Source organism: Dermacentor variabilis, chromosome 2 (assembly GCF_050947875.1).
Source record: "Dermacentor variabilis isolate Ectoservices chromosome 2, ASM5094787v1, whole genome shotgun sequence".
NCBI classification, from domain to species: domain Eukaryota; kingdom Metazoa; phylum Arthropoda; class Arachnida; order Ixodida; family Ixodidae; genus Dermacentor; species Dermacentor variabilis.
The window spans coordinates 261,811,254-261,828,748 of NC_134569.1; the positions used below are offsets into that span (position 1 = coordinate 261,811,254).

The 17,495-nt window shown below is 45.8% G+C and overlaps 1 protein-coding gene across 2 annotated transcripts in view; it reads right to left on the minus strand.

Moving 5' to 3' along the window:
* Nucleotides 1-468: 468 nt before the first annotated feature.
* Bap60 (Brahma-associated protein 60) overlaps nt 469-17,495 on the minus strand; it is a 327,819-nt gene continuing 310,792 nt past the window's right edge. For both annotated transcript variants that reach the window (XM_075682910.1, XM_075682911.1), the window contains one exon: nt 469-657. In XM_075682910.1, coding sequence (XP_075539025.1) covers nt 502-657 — 156 coding nt within the window. In that variant the 3' untranslated portion in view covers nt 469-501. The remainder of the gene's footprint in view (nt 658-17,495) is intronic.

Genomic DNA, 17,495 nt, shown 5'->3' on the forward strand with positions numbered 1-17,495 from the left:
TACTTCCTCGACGACGAGTTTGGTGCAGCGACTGCGGCTGCCACTGGTTCCTACCTTATGTCGTCAGGGTGTCAAGGCCCGTCCTCGAGCGAGCGTTTTTCCAGGAGGACGCGAGTTCGTTGGCACTTTGTGCAAGGGAGAAATGCTTTGATAATCATCGAGGATGGTTTCAGCCATATTTTCTTTTTCTTCCTTTCCAGCCACAGACTACACATTTCAGTGAGGAAGCAGTAGTCTGACACCGGTGATAAAAACATTATCTAATGGCTCAAATGCATTGTGAGCATCTCATGCACCTCAATGCCAAGGTAATGTCTTAGAGCATTATCAAGACCGGCTAAATGTGCAGCAATTAAGTTACTCTTGCATCAGAAAGAGACCCTCGCATAGTTGTATGAACAGTAGAGAGAACCATCCCAGCATGGTTGATTACATTCTGCTTAGCACATAGCAACAATGACACACATATGATGGGTTCAGTTTCTCTTTATTAGTGAGGAGCTAGGCATTGCGAATGCCGAGTGCCTGTTCCAGCTCGGCTCGGCGCTGCTGCACTTTGCCATAGAAGTAGCGGCACACTGCCTCCTGGGCCCAGCGCTGGTAGTAGAAGTCTGCACGGCGCTCTTCTTCGGGGCTGCCCACCACGTCCGTCATCGTCTGCACACACAAAACGACATACAGCAGCCTTACTTTAATTGCACTTTTTGCATACCACACAGGGCGAGTCAGCTTGACCGCAGTGCGGTCCTTAATATAGTAATTGTATGACAGACAGATCCACACAGATCGGTGACATCTGCACACCCTACGAAACACAAAACTTCTAGAAAACTTCTTGACAGGACTTGAAAGGCATGCACACATCTTTGTATATTATGAAATTTTGATTAAACATTTGTGGCAGGGGATTTTGAAGACGTTTTCAAAATGCACACCTCAAAGAGCATATTGTCACATGGTAGTGACAGTCAAAAACACAGTAGCAAAACTGTGAATGGCAAAATTACATTTTTATTTGGCGAACCTTAGCCCCTGGAAACAGGCTACACTCACAGTAGAGCGATAGCGGCAAACACAGTCGGCGATCGTCAGAAATCCGCTCTGCCGGTCAAGCGTGTTGGCTTATATATATGAGTCATCAAAGTTTCCAGAGTAATTAATCACTGGTGGCCGCGTGTCTTCCATAAAGTACTAAAAAATTTACGTTGCACATGCAATAGATTACACAAGCTTCTGTGACAATAGACAGATAAAACAATCAATAATATTCCAGTAAGTTTCAATTATGCAGGTGCGTCTTGTGCTGAGCGACAAACTTCCAAGTTGTTGTTGGGTGAAATGCAGTCCCCAAGAAAAGAATAAATAAGTACATGTGTCAATACCCCTCTTAAAAAGATCATCGCCCATGCTAAACACAACTAAAGCACATACAGTGAAGAGAAATAATAAACAAACAAATGTAAAACTCAGATTACATGCTGATGACTGCACTCTGTATTCTATGATATTGAAGCAGTACACTTAGATGTGACGTGTACATGTAAGCATAGCAGTAGTTGCAGTCCAGCACCTGTGTATGTCCTTTCTATGGGTACGTGTCAGATGTAAGTACACCGCTTCAATATCATGGCTCACCAACCAGCCCATCAGTATCTTTTAAGCAAATACTGTATTCTGTTATAAATTCACACGATCAAGTTAAACTGAATGTTGAACTCAATTGCCTATTGAAGTGGTGTGGTACGTGGCAGATGTGTACGAATTATGCTAAAGGTGTTGTTTTCACCATTACAAATGAAGCATCCATTGATTTTTGACTATTCAGCTGATGGTAACCAACTTCTTCGAGTTTCGGAATTCAAATACTAGGTCTTCACATAACTGACGATGGCATTGGGACTGTCATATTAACTACATTGTGTGTAAGGCCATGACAAAATTACAATATTGTCACGTGGTAGTGACGGTGAAGAAAGCAGCAATACGGTGGAATACAAAACTAGCTTTTATTGGGCGAACCTGTGCCCACAAAAACAGGCTTCACTCATGGCACAACGATAGCGGCGAACACGGTCGGCGATCGTCGGAAATCTGATCAGCGGGTCAAGCGCGTCGGCTTTTATACAGCAGTCGTCGAATGTTCCAGACTAATCGTTCGGACCCGCGTGCCTTCCACAATGTTCTACACCATTCGCGTCACGCGATGAAATCAGATAACACAACATTCGGCGACAACAGACAGCCGGGTAGAAGCATCGATAACTTTCCAGAAACTTCGGATACATGCAGGCGCGTCCCGCGCTGTGCGATTACATTTGTTAGGCGGCGAAACGTGGTCGCCCGATAAAGATAAGTATACACGTGTATATATAAGTATACACAGTTAAAGTGATGTCTTTGCAATTCCTCTAATGATGTTGAACTTTAAGCATACAAGTCTCTTGTTTTACCTCTTCTAGATTATGGCAATATATTAGGGATCCATTCACTTCTGTTAATATTAATACAGTATAATGGGCGGAAAAAAAAAACAGTCAGGTTCATTTTCAACCAGCGTGGCACTACATCCATTACTGAGTTAAGGGATAGAGCAGGTTTGATTGCATTATCAGACAGAAATAAGATAGTGCACTTGCATTTCTCGTTTAGGCTTGTTTTTTAAGGCAAATTAAAACGCAACACTCATGAATATGTCACACATTCTCTTGGTTATGCTACCATGTGCAGAAATCATTTTACAGTAATCCCTCATTATAACGAAGTCAATGGGACGGGAAAAAATTCGTTATGAATGGTAATTTGATATATGCGACCACTCGAGAAAAGCTAAAGCAGTCGAGCTTTAACTGCGCCACAACCGCAAGGAAGTCAAAATACAATGTATTATGTGAAGCAAAACTTTATTCAGGTGCAAAATAGGCAGTGAGCTTTGGCTGTTTCAAGTTCTTACCAGACACAAGCAACCCCTGCTCTCATTTGACCAAGCATTGCATGTGGCCGTGGTCACCGCCCATGCATTCAACCTTATTTTGCAGCAGGCGTAGGCACTCCTGTGTCTCCACCACAGTTGGCATTTCCAGTCAGTCTTCGCCCGCTGGCTCTTCGTCCTCGTCAGGGTGACCACAGGAACAGCAGCATCAGCCAATGCAAATGTCTCGTAGTCGCCTTCTACCTCTTGGCCAGCAATTTTATGAACAGCGTCATACAGATAGCTGCAAGTCCGGTCGTCGTCATGCTGGTCATCATCAGGGTCCCGAAGATGGTGCGGGAAAAGCCGGCATTCTTTGCCGACCTTCAATGGTGCAAGTTCTTTCTATGAAAAGTTCAACAAATAGATTGGCCCAAGCAACTCAATGTTGCACCTCTTGCTGGCGTCATACGCTGTGAGCATGCGCTGCAAAAGAGCCTTGTGGTAAAACTTCCGGGTGTTCTCAATGATGCCCTGATCCATCGGTTGCAATACTGTGGTTGTGTTTGCAGGCAAAAATTCCAGTGATCCCCTTGAGATTGTCGATCTTGTATTTGTTGTGCTCAAAAAACAATTGGGAACTCACTGTGGGTATGTAGTGCAATTGTGAGAACTGAACGGTTTTTTAATATGAGCTTTGCATGATCACTGGGCAATTTTTTCTCGATATGCAGCCATGAAGTTTCCAAAAAAGTTTTTCGGCACAGCGTTGTCGACGACACTGTGCTAATTTTACGGTTCGAGTGTCGGTGTTCACGCACCATCGTATCCGCACCACTGACAAATGTCTAGGAACAAAATTCAATGACCCTACCATGAATTTAGACCGTCTGTCTAAAGTCGGATGGCGAGAATTGAGCATGACTGGCTCAAGAAAATCACCGAGGAAACACCAGCTTGCGCTGACCTGCCATGTTGACAGCCTGACTTGCCACTGGTGACGCTCAGATTTTTTCCGTTTTCAGCAAGTTACCGTCGAAAATGCAACAAATCTCAAGGTGGTGTTTTATTGCAATGCAGACCGATTATGGCGAGCGGCGAGCAAATTTCTAGACTGGGGTTGAGTAGAACTTGTTGCTTGGCGAGTTGGTTGGGACCTAATGAACACATTGTTGGGCCAAAGAAAGGAAGAAAAGACTTGGGAAGGAAGAGTACGAAACGACAGACCATGCCCGGGAGCATGAACTGTCTGTAATCAACAAAGGAAACGCGCATTTACCTGCGCATTGCACGGTTTGCCTGGAAGGAACATGCCAGCCACTACTGCGTGAGATAAAGATACTTGGCAGGAGTGGTGATATGTTAGCAAGAGAACTTTTGGAGGCATATCACATAAAAGTAAGAGGCACGAGTTGTATTAGTGACACGTCTGTATTTCTGTTTTAAAACGAGTTGCAAATGTTGAAAACGTCACTGTAATCGCTCTAGGCAACACTGATGTACGCATGCTCATTTGTTCATTCTCACTGCCCTGCTCTAAGAATAAAATCAGTTGAAGTTCAGCGCTCAATCTGTCGTTTCATACCCTTCCTTCCCAAGTCTTCTTTTCCTTTTCTTGGCGCAACAATGTATTCATTTTCTAGACCAGCTTCCCCAAAGTCGTCTTCCCGATTTGTTAACGTAGCTCCTCGCGTCAAACAAGGTACTTATAATCGGAGGGACACTTCTGTGCTTTTCGACACGTTTCAGTACCAGAAGTGCTATTTAGAGTGGTAAAACTTTGCTCATCAGGCGCATTTCATAGAACGCTACGGTGCAAGTCTGGCCGCGGTCTTTTGGCTGGTTTTCAGCATCCAAGAGACTGTGGTTTTCTGGCATCGCAAAGCATCTGAAAAACTTAATTTTTGTGTGAATTCTATCACGAGGGACATCAGCGATGCAAATGCGACTGAGATAAATGGTTAGGGCATGCTGCACCATGGAATTTGACAGCTTCCGTTCACTCCGCAGTAAACAGCTGGGAGCACTCGCTTTGTGCCCGTTAGTAGGTGGTCATTGGTTGTGGGTTTGGTAATTTTGTGGCGAGTTCTGTGCCTGCATGAGACTAATTCGTTGGCGGTATGAATTTGACAGTATATGTGCAAAAGGGTCGTCGCTGCCCGGCGGTGGCAGGGCTCATTGTGCACTTCGAGTAATGTGGCTTAAAATGCATGCGTTTGGATCGGGACTGGAAGAAGTTTCGAATTAAGCGATATTTCGAGTAAATAACCCACAAAAAGAAACATTTTCTTTTTTCAACCCGCATTTACTGCAGGATGACAATGGGTCAACAAGCAGGCAGCTACTGCTGTCAATGCAGGACACGAAAACAAAAATGGCGGCCGGCGGAGCAAGCCGAACGCATTGAACGTGATTATTTTTCTTCTCGTGAGTACATTATGCGTGTTGAAACAGTTTCTTCCGTATCAGTAATGCATAATATCGTTAATAGCGGAAAGTCTGTGACAATAATTATAATGTAGCCATGTCCACTCTGAGGGGACAGAAACAGAGATGGGCGTGCTTAGCTGCCAGTGACATAGAAACATATGGCGGGCATGCTGCGGAAACTGCAGGATTTGTCTTCAGTGCTATCCTAATACGGCACATTTACACTAAGGGTGGACAAATATCTTAGCTGCATTACAAGCATCAGCGTATAAATAGGGTACACTTCTAATGTATCAGTGTAAACATGACCACTATTGTTGCCGCTCACGATTTGCTGCGTGCCGATGAGTGCAGATGAGAAGAATCGAAAATCGCCCTTTATGTTGTTGTTGTTCACCAAAACCATCATGAAGCCTACAAATAATAAAGCCGAGGCAAGTCTTGTTGTAGGTTTTTTTTTTTCATGGAAGTGTGGAAAGTGATGAAAGGAATGAAATGGGGCATCTGCTTAATATGTTGGGTGCGTGCAAACCTCTTGGTATGTCTTCAAGAGTCGTTCACGGAGCATTTGACAGATGCTAAGCGCGATCATCATTAGCTAGACTTCGCACACGACATATTGCTGCAACAAGTTCAGGGTGCAATCATCACATGGGAAAGAAAAAAATCTAATTTTGACGACAAAATTCAGGGGTGCGATCATTATGCGAGCAAATACAGTAATTCCGTTTATGATCAAGTATAGCATTCTTTTCAAGTTTTGTTTTCTTTATTTGTTGACTGTTTTATTATTTTGGTATGTACTAGTAATGCCAATCCCATGCTATCATGGCCCCTAGCTGGGGCTAGCAGTATTGTAAATAAATAAATAAATAAATAAATAACGTCCAAGTCAGTTAGCACTGGTAGAAGGGCTTAAGGTGCACAACATGGACTATTTCAGGCCGCAAGCGGCACCACTGTACTTGAGAAATGCCACCTGGCACAACCTCATAGTCCAGTGCGCCAATGCATCAGCTGATCTTTCGCAGGGTCCGAAATAGCATGGCAAAAGATTGTCGCTAAGTCCGTACTGGGGTCCAAACACGGTCGCTGGGCTGGTAATCGACGTAATGTCGTCAAGGATTGCAGTGTAGGCTGTCTGTCCTCTGCTGGTTTCTGATGCGCAAGCGGGTGAGCTGTTGCACCTTTTAGGCATGCTGGAGATGGGCAGTGACGTCGAGATTATCGTCACTGGTGACGTGCAGGAGCACGGTGTCGAGATTCATCGTTGGGTTCCTGCTGTAAACAAGCTTGAACGGCGTGATCTTGGTTGTCTCTTGCACCGCTGTGTTGTAAGAGAAGGTTCTGTACAGCAAGAAAGCATCCCACGTCTTGTGTTTGACATCAACATACATTGCAAACATGTCGACGAGGGTCTTGTTCAGCCGCTCCGTAAGCCCATTTGTCTGCAGGTGGTAGGCAGTTGTCCTTCTCTGGCTTTTCTGGCTGTATTACAAAATGGCTTGGGCGAGCTCTGCAGTGAAGGGCTTTCCTCTGCTGTTGATCAGGACTTCTGGGGCACCAAGTTGCAGCAGGATGTTCTCGACGAAGCATTTAGCAACTTTGGCCGCCGTACTACCTTTAGGCAGAGCTTTTGTTTCGGCGTAGCGGGTAAGGTAGTTGGTAGCCACGACAATCCACTTATTTCGAGACGTTGACCTCAGAAAGGGTCCCAACAAATCCTTCCCAATCTGCTGAAATTGTTGGCAAGGAGGCTCAATCAACTGTATTAATCCTGCTGGCCTTCACTTTTCCTGCTTCAGAGTGAGCCCTGATGACTTGATGGCCTCTAGTGCTGTCCCAAGCCACCTAAGGTGATCATTGAAATTCCTTCAACTAAGCAGACGAGACAGGTCTGCCACTTAAGCGCGGCTAACACCTTGTACATCAAGCGCTGGAACGTTGTGCAAAGTCTGAATGGCATGACGTTAAACTCATAGAGGCTGTTCGGCATAATGAATGCGCTCTTTTATCGATGCCTCTCGTCGACTTCTATTTGCCAGTAGCCAAACTTGAGATCCATTGACGATAAGCATTTGAGCAGATTAAACACGTCATTAGCAATGCCCTTAAGCACGTGCCCGACCTTCTCAGTTTCTCTCATATTGTGATCGGCTTTACAACAAAGTGCCAGCATGTCCTGGATGTACAAGACATAGGACTCCGCGGGGATTGGGCACGGGAGGCCAGTTCCTGCTGTGCGGCAATTTTACTGCCGGCTGGTTTGCCAAACAACTCTGTCAATTTCTCTTTGCATTGGTCCCAGCTGGTTAGCTCCTCCATGTTTTTGTACCACACATTTGCCGTGCCTTTTAGGTAGAACAAGAGGTTAGCTGAAGTTCAGTGTTTGACGGAAGCCTGTCTGGTTGGGATGAAACATGGTTAAAAGGTAAACAAAAACCCGGGGCACTTCGCTGACCAAATAAAGATTTAAAAGAAAAGAAGACGTTTCTTATTAGATGTTTTCTTTATTTTACCTGTAAACAAGGCTCCCGTGTGGGAGCCAAAACGTCTTCTTTTCTTTTAAAACTTTATTTGGTCGGCGAAGTGCCCCGGGTTTTTGTTTACCTTTTAACCAAGAGGTTAGCTAGCATAAGCGTAGGGTCCCATCTGTTGATTCTACTCACGCATTCGTACATGGCCACCCACTCTTTAGCGTTGGCGCCATTGGTCACGCAGAAAGTTCCAGGATTTTTGGGTTGCACAACGACAACCGAAGGTGACAGCGACGTAGCATGCAATGGTGATGTAGGAGGCGGCAACGACGTTGATCCCGAGTGCTCACCGTCGTTCATGGTGCAGACAGTGTTGCAACATCCACTGCGGAGCTCTGCTTCCAGCCGTGGTACCCCGCACCTCTCACCAATATGTTGCGGGGATGTTAGGAGTATAGAAGATTACAATATATATGTGTGTGTGTGTATATATATATATATATATATATATATATACAGTGAAAGCTTGTTAATTCGACTTCCGTTAATTCGGAAAATCCGATAATTCGGCCTTCGCGCCTGGTACCTACAATTATATATAGGAGTCTATGGGACGAAACTCTCGTTAATTCGGACGGATTCCAGCCCACCTCGGATAATTCGGACGATTTCGGGCAGCCACCGAGGCTCAAAAACGAAAATACGGCAAACGCGGCACAAAAGTGATACCCAAACCAACGCTTCGTTGCCCAAACGCAGCATCGTCATTGACATCAAGTGGCTGAAACTTCGCCAATCCAATCCGATTGGCTTGACTTGTGGCCGGATGGGCGCTTTTTCTTGTTTTTGCATATATCGCGCGGCCATTTTGTCGTTTTGTTGCTGTTGGTGCGCTACATCCCTGCACGCTGTTTTGCCGAGGACCGCTGGATTTAGCGCAGCTTAGTTATTGAGCTTCATTGCGGTTTTTTGTTGTGCGCCCGTGTCACTGCATTCTCCGCCTATGGCAACGCCAGCGAAGCGGCCGAAATACGAGGCGAAGGACTTGGCTACCAAGGTGGAAATCTTGCGGGCCCTAAAGGACGGACTCTCTCGACAAGAAGCCATGAAGAAGTACGACGTGAAAAGAAGTACCTTGAGCACGTATGTGAAAAATGAAGAGCAGATTCTTCAGGCGTTCGAAAGCGAGAAGTTTCGAGCGTCACGAAAGCGTCTGCGAACAGCAGCTCATCCAGAGTTGGAAAAGGCTTTGCTTCGGTGGGTGGTCGACTCGCGTAATGCGAATCTGCCATTGAGTGGACCCCTCATCATGGCGCAAGCCGAGAGGTTTGCACTGATGATGCATATCGATGCATTCAAGGCATCGGAAGGGTGGTGCGCGCGCTTCAGAGAGCGACATGGCCTCATTTTTAAGACTGTGTGCGGCGAAAGAGGCGCTGTCAACGAAGACGTTGCCAACAACTGGAAGAACGCTCAGCTGCTTGAGCACATCGCCGCCTACCATCCAAATGACATATTTAATGCTGATGAAATAGCACTTTTCCTTAAGGCTTTGCCAGACAAAACTGTGACCATGAAAGGAGATCCGTGCATCGGTGGCAAAAGATCCAAGGAACGCGTCACCATTCTTTTGGCCGCCAACATGACAGGAACAGAGCGCTTGCCGCTTGTCGTCATTGGAAAGGCACAAAAGCCACGGTGCTTTAAGAACATGCCTGCTCTTCCAGTGGAATACCGAGCGAATAAAAAGGCCTGGATGACGTCGGAAATTTTTCGTGGCTGGATGCAGAAGTTAGACCGACAGTTTTCCGCAAAGAACCGCAAAGTGTTAATGGTGCTGGACAATTGTAGTGCACATAACAGTGTCACCGGACTGGACAACATAGAAGTTGTTTTCTTGCCGCCGAACACAACATCGGCCCTCCAACCGATGGACCAAGGCATAATTCAGTATGTCAAGACGAAATACCGCAGGCGCGTGCTGGAACGGATGCTCCTGTGCCATGAAGTCGGCAAGCAGTACGACGTGAATCTTTTGAGCGCGGTCAACATTCTTGCCTACGCTTGGCACAACACGCCGGCGCACGTCGTCGCCAACTGTTTTAGACACAGTGGCTTCGTTGTGCGTGAGCCTGGCGATGATACAGTGGCCGAAGTGTCGCTAGATGACAATGGAGATGACTGCCAAGATTTTGGAGGAGTTCTGCTGGATGCGGTGACACTCGCTGATTACGTCGGCATTGATGACGGCGTTGTTACAGCCGGCTCGCTTACCGAAGAAGAAATTGTCAGGGATGTGCTGCACGGAGAAGATTCTGAGGAGGAGGAGGAGCCGTGAGAGGAGCAGCCTCGGCCCCCTCGCACTGTGAAGGAAGCCGCGGAGGTCCTCGCTGTGTTGGAAGAATTTTGTTGGGACTCTCCAGACAGCATGCGAGCTTCTAAGCACCTGGAAGGACTTCGTAAAATAGTATCCGCGCGGGTTTCTGCTCGAAAGCAAACGAGCATCCTCGATTACTTTGCGTAATAAAGGTTTGTTGATGAAAGGCGTGCATTTTCTTTGTCCGCTCGATAATTCGGACATTCGGTTAATTCGGACATAATTTACGGTCCCTAGAAGTCCGAATTAACGAGCTTTTACTGTATATACACACACACACACACACACACACACACACACACACACACACGCACACGCACACACACACACACACACACACACACACACACACACACACACACACACACACATATATATATATACAAGGTGCAGCGGTGGCATAGAGGTAGAAATCCGCCTTGCGTGCAAAAGGACCGTGGTTCGAATCCCGGTGCCGCGCAATTTTCCACCGGATTAAAAAAAAAAGTCCGTGTGTTGATAAAATTAATGTGTGGCCTGATCCCGGTGACCAGAACTGGTAATGCACTCCCTCACCAGAGCAGGATTGGCCACCCTGGTGCAGTACTTGGCCACAACCTCCTCTATGAACACAACAATCAAACACCGGCTCTCAGTCCCCAGCAGCTGCGAAGCAACTGACCACGGCGGCGCTCAGACCTGCGACGCAGCAGAGGGTGCTAAGAATACCTGGTTCCGGACAGGCTGCTATTGGAATTTGAACATGGCAACGTTTAACGCTAGAATGTTATCTAGTGAGGCGACTTGAAGAAAAGAGCGCTACGAAGACGCGGACTATAAGAGGAACATGTCGATGGACAAGGCGCCAAACTTCCAACTAAACGTTTTTTGAAGAAACAGGCTTTTATATAGACACAACCTCGAATGGCCCATCGTGACATCCCGACATCCCTATCTCATTAAAGACAGTTTTAGTATAGCGTACGCTATTCCATTGCGTACGCTAAAAAATAGCGGATCGTCACTGCGCATGCGCTGAACGCTAAACGAAATAGCGGGTATAGCGGGCGTACGCAACGCAAACGAGTTAGCGTTAGCGTTTTTGCGGGGTTTGCGGAGCTTGCGGGAAACATGGCGGCGGTCCGGGCTGCCCACTTCGAATTGAATTTGGCGTTGCTTTTGTAAAATACACTTCATTCGTAGCAAATGACTGTGTAAACGGCTTTCGCTTAGTCTCAGGCCGCTTCGACGACAGAGTATTATGGATAACCTCGTGGTGTTTTCGAGATCGCTTCTCGTTTCGAACGAGTCGAAGCCTAACGAAAGAAGCGTTCGAGATGTCAGTGCCACCTGTCGCGAAATGCGCGAAATAGCCGCAACGACGGCATATGGCCTCTGAGATCCGAAGATATCGCCGGCGAACTAAAATTGTAGAAAACGTGCGCTGCTTAGCGTACGCTATATTATAGCGTATAGCGTACGCTATAGTTGCGGACGCTAAACTAAAACTGTCTATTAGAAATGCTATCTCTTTTCTGGTAAGCGTCACTGAAGGGCAGCTAATGCACGTGCCCTCGGCCTTTGCAATGTAAAAAGCTTCTAGTATCTCCCGTTGTAGTCTATCTCTAGACCGTGCCAGAAACCTGGTGTTACAAAGATATGGGCGGCAATGGTGACGTTTACAGTGTTCTGCCAGATGGCCCCCCACATTGTTATTAACGGCCCAATTGTGCTCACGCACCCTTTCATTAAAACACCGTCCCGTTTGACCGATATAAACCTGTTGGCAACTTAGGGGTATCTCATACACGACATTACTTTTGCAACATTGCCATTTGTTGGGCGTGTTGGTTAATTGAAAGCATATTTAGCGCCAGCAAACAAGGATGGAAGGGAGACGACAACACAATGCGCTAACTTCAACAACGTGATTTTCAGGAAATACACCTATATAACCCATGCACAGTGGCGCCACCTTATCCAAATCTTACCCATCCAAAAAAGCCGTTTCCTTATCTAACAGGTCGATTGAAGGGGCACTAACACATGTGTCTCTATTCCGCCAGATAGCCTGAGCTTCAATGATCTCTCACACGTCTTTATCTTTGTGCTTCGCAAGAACCCGGCAGGATTCATGCATGGTAGTGCCCTACCTGCATAGAACGGCACATAAACTTAAGAAAATGGCAAGCCGGGTAGACTCAAAAGTGGTCTTTTCCGCACCAGAAAAGCTGGCAAAAATATGTCGATTGACGGACCCGCACCGTAAGCCAGCTGCCGGATGCTCTACGAATCATCGTAGAGACTGTTGTATATGAGCTTCCGCTGTCCTGTGGGAAAAAATACATCGAACAGACAGGGAGATGTCTTAATGACCGATTACGGGAACATTGCCAAACTGTGAAAAATAAGCAATACGGTCATCTGTCAATCCACTGTCAAGAGTGCGGCTGTGCGCCGGTGTATGAATCCTGCCGGGTTCTTGCGAAGCACAAAGATAAAGACGTGCGAGAGATCATTGAAGCTCAGGCTATCTGGCGGAATAGAGACACGTGTGTTAGTGCCCCTTCAATCGACCTGTTAGATAAGGAAACGGCTTTTTTGGATAGGTAAGATTTGGATAAGGTGGCGCCACTGTGCATGGGTTATATAGGTGTATTTCCTGAAAATCACGTTGTTGATGTTAGCGCATTGTGTTGTCGTCTCCCTTCCGTCCTTGTTTGCTGGCGCTAAATATGCTTACTTTTGCAAGTCGTGTACTGCGCTGCATGTTTCTTAACGCATAGTTCGGGTTTTGCCTTTGTCAGCATAGGGCATATCTTGGCCAACTTACACGGTGCAATGAAGAGAACACTGTGCCTTTGCGCCACCTTCTTGAGGTTGTGGGACACCCTATGCTAATAACGAATCACATGTACTCTCTTCCTATCAAATGGCTCTTTTGTGTTAGTGCCCTCTCTTGCCTGTTTGATCTTTTGAAGAAGCTTATCGCAGACGCTAGAGATCAAGAGTGAAGGGAAACCGGCTAGGCGTAGCCTTGAAACCTGGTTATTGAAACTGCTTTCTACTTTGTGATTGCAAGACTTATTTAGAGCTTCTTTTAGACAAGTCATTGCAACTCATCTTTTTACTAGCTTGGAGTGCACAGTGTTGTATGAAATTAGCTGCTTGTTCACCCCAGGCTAGTATTCGAAACAGACATGTGCGTTCATTAGAGTGAGATTGAGGTCCAGGAAGCGAGTGCTGTTATCACAAGGCCTTTCGCATGTGAAGTTTAGAGCCTTCGATGCATGTCTAAATGTGTTAATTAAAGATTCTACAATGTCATCTAGCCTAAACCCTGGAACCTCGTTAACAACCACCAGGTAGTCATCGACGTACCTCATTATAGAAGGAGCACATGACTGATTCAGAATGCTATTTACACACTTGTCAAAGGCGCTGAGAAAGATGTCTGAAAGAATGGGAGCGAGCGACGATCCAATGCAAATACCCTTGCATTGTACATACTGTTGGTTTTTGAAACTTACGAAAGTAGAATGAAGATAAAAGCTCCACAGTTCTAAAAACTGGCCACTATTCACACCGGTTGCACAACTGAACCTAACTTCACCAAAGTCATTGATTCTGTTCCTAATGGTGCTAAGCACTTCGCCATGAGGAATCTCATAATACAGGTCTTCAACGTCCAGTGAAAACGCGTAAACATTGCTCCAAGTTCCTTGTTCTAAAGTCAGCACGACTTCTCTAGAGCTCTGCACAAGGAAAGGGTCATATAGGGGTAACTGGCATAAATGGCGCTTCAGGTAGTGCCCTACTTGCATCCGCCATGTCTTCTCTGAGACAATTGCCCTAAATGGGCAGTCAGGCTTGTGGGTCTTGCCGGAGAAAAATATTTCCAAGATGCTTCCTCAGCCCTGTTCATTGCCTTCCGAAGAGCATCCAGGTTGAAGTTCTCAAGCAGCTTGATCGCTTTGGCTTTTTGCTTTCTGTGTTTGAAATCCACTGCCTTGAAATTCTTCTCAATTGCGCTGATGGCCCTTGGAAAGGATGACGAAGCCATCCTCCTTGTCCGCCTGTACCTCGACGAGGTCATTTTGCCATAGGAAGCCAGTTATCTTCTTGAAGGGTTGGTTAGGGGTAGTTTTCGAACGCACGGTCAGAAGAAGAGTATCCACTGCGTAACTGGTAGCTCGGTCCCGCTTTGCCTCGCCAGCACAGTTTTCTATTTGCCAGGCGGTAGCGAGCAGCTGGTGCTTCTTGGACGGCGGCTCAAAGCTGTATTTCATTCCTTTTTGAAGTAGACTCATAACGTCGTTTGGGAGCACAACATCACCGAGTAGTGTCACTTTAGTTGACTGAATGTTTCGCCGACTTCGCTTCATTAGGCTTATTCTTGACTTTTGCCAAAGGAATTCAGTCACTTGTTTGGCAATCCTTTTGGACTGGGCGTATTCTCAGCTGCCTACAACCTGATCCTTACTTTCGTTGCACAGGTAACCCAAAGCCAGTCGTTGTACCTACGTACCTGCCGCCCTTTCTCAGACTTCATTATTCTGTACATCCTTTTGACGTGTCCCCATGAAGGTTCCAGGCCACCAAGAAAGACTTGAACTTCGGGAGCAACTATTCCCTGTTTGAGGTAGTGTGTCACTATCCGAGATTGACAGGAGTTGATTGCGATGAGGTTGATGCACGTGGCGATGGGACAAGGTTGAACTTGTGAAGACAGGAAAGAGCCCAATGTAGAAGAAATCTGAAGCAGCAGAAACTTCATGTGGGCGAGTTGGTTTTGCATACTTGAAGAAAAGAGCGCTACGAAGACACGGACTAAAAGAGGAACATGTACGACAGACGTGAGGCGAATCTAGCAGTGCTATTGGAGGAATTAGAGTGAAGTAAACGGGATATAATAGGGCTCACTGGAGTTAGGAGTACGAAAGAAGCATATACAGTGCTCAAAAGCGGGCACGTCCTGTGCTACTGGGGCTTAGCGAAGAGACGAGAACTAGGAGTCGGATTCCTGATTAATAAGGATATAGATGGTAACATACAGGAATTCTATAGCGTTAACGAGAGGGTGGCAGGTCTTGTTGTGAAACTTAATAAGAGGTACAAATTGAAGGTCGTACAGGTCTACACCCCTACTTAACAGGGATAGGCGGGCTAGTTGGTGGTCGATATTGGAATGCATCATGTAACCGCGCAAACAAGAGACAAAGAAGGAAACACACAGGACAGGCGCGGACCTGTGTGTTTTCTTCTTTGTCCCTTGTTATTTGCGCGGTTACATGATGCATTCCAACTACACCCCTACATCCAGTCATGATGACCAGGAAGTCAAAAGCTTCTATGAAGACACGGAATTAGTGATGGGTAAAGTCAAAACAAAATACCCTATACTGATGGGCAACCTCAACGCCAGGGCAGGCAAGAAGCAGGCTGGAGACAAGTCAGTGGGGAATATGGCACAGGCTCTAGGAATAGCAGGGGAGAGTTATTAGTAGAGTTTGCAGAACAGAATAATATGCAGATAATGAGCACCTTCTTCCACAAGTGGGATAGCAGAAAGTGGACATGGAGGAGCCCGAATGGCGAGACTAGAAATGAAATAGACTTTGTACTCTGCGTTAACTCTAGCATCATACAAGATGTGGATGTACTCGGCAAGGTGCGCTGCAGTGACCATAGGATGGTAAGAACTTGAATTAGCCTATACTTGAGGAGGGAACGGAAGAAACTGGTACATAAGAAGCCGATCAATGAGCTAGTGGTAAGAGGGAAAATAGAGGAATTCCGGATCAAGCTACAGAACAGGTATTCGGCCTTAACTTAGGAAGAGGACCACAGTGTTGAAGATATGAATGACAATCTTATGGGCATCATTAAGGAATGTGCAATAGAAGTCAGTGCTAACTCCATTAGACAGGATGCCAGTAAGCTATCGCAGGAGATGAAAGATCTGATCAAGAAACGCCAATGTATGAACGCCTCTAACCCTACAGCTAGAATAGAACTGGCAGAACTTTCGAAGTTAATCAACAAGCGTAAGACAGCTGATGTAAGGAAGTATAATATGGATAGAATTTAACATGCTCTCAGGAACGGAGGAAGCCTAAAAGCAGTGAAGAAGAGATTAGGAATTGGCAAGAATCAGATGTATGCATTAAGAGACAAAGCCGGCAATATCATTACTAATATGGATGAGATCGTTCAAGTGGCTGAGGAGTTCTATAGAGTTAATCGAACAATGTAACTCGCTCCCGGAATCCATTGTTGTAGAGCGCTAACCCTTCGAAATTTCGAGAGTTCCTAACCACCCATATTTGCAACTAATTATGCAAAAACCTGTTTTTTTTAGTGTCTCTTGAGTTGTTGCCGTTATTTTTTTGCTTTGTACATGACTATTCCTTTGATGTTTGTATTATTGTATTGCCCCCCCCCCCCCCCTAATGTAATACCCTGCATGGGGCCCTTAAGGGAATAATAAATGATGATGATGGTTTATACAGTACCAGTGGCACCCACGACGATAATGGAAGAGAGGAATATCTTCCATTATTCTCAATCCAGTCTAGAGGAATTTGAAATCCCACAAGTAACGTCGGAAGTAAAGAAAACCTTGGGGAGCTATGCAAAAGGGGAAGGCAGCTGAGGAGGATCAGGTAACAGCAGATTGCTCTAGAAAAACTGGCCACCCTGTATACGCAATGCCTCATGACTTCGAGCGTACCGGAATCTTGGAAGAACGCTAACATAATCCTAATCCGTAAGAAAGGGGATGCCAAAGACTTGAAAAAGTATAGTCTGATCAGCTTACTGTCCGTTGCCTACAAAGTATTTACTGAGGCAATTGCAAATAGAATCGGAAACACCTTAGACTTCCATCAACCAAAGGACCAGGCAGGATTCCGTAAGGGCTACTCAACAATAGACCATATTCACACTATCAATCAGGTGTTAGAGAAATGTGTGAAATATAACCAACCCTTATATATATAGCTTGCACTGATTACGAGAAAGCATTTGATTCAGTCGAAACCTCAGCAGTCATGGAGGCATTATGGAATCAGGGTGTACAAGAGCCATATGTAATAATACTGAAAGATATCTATAGCGGCTACACAGCCACCGTAGTCCTCCATAAAGAAAGAAACAAAATCCCAATAAAGAAAGGCGTCAGGCAGGGAGATAGGATCTCTCCAATGCTAATCACAGCGTGTTTACAGGAGGTGTTCAGAGACCTGGATTGGGAAGAATTGGGGATAAGATTTAATGGAGATTACCTTAGTAACTTGCGATTCGCTGATGATATTGCCTCGCT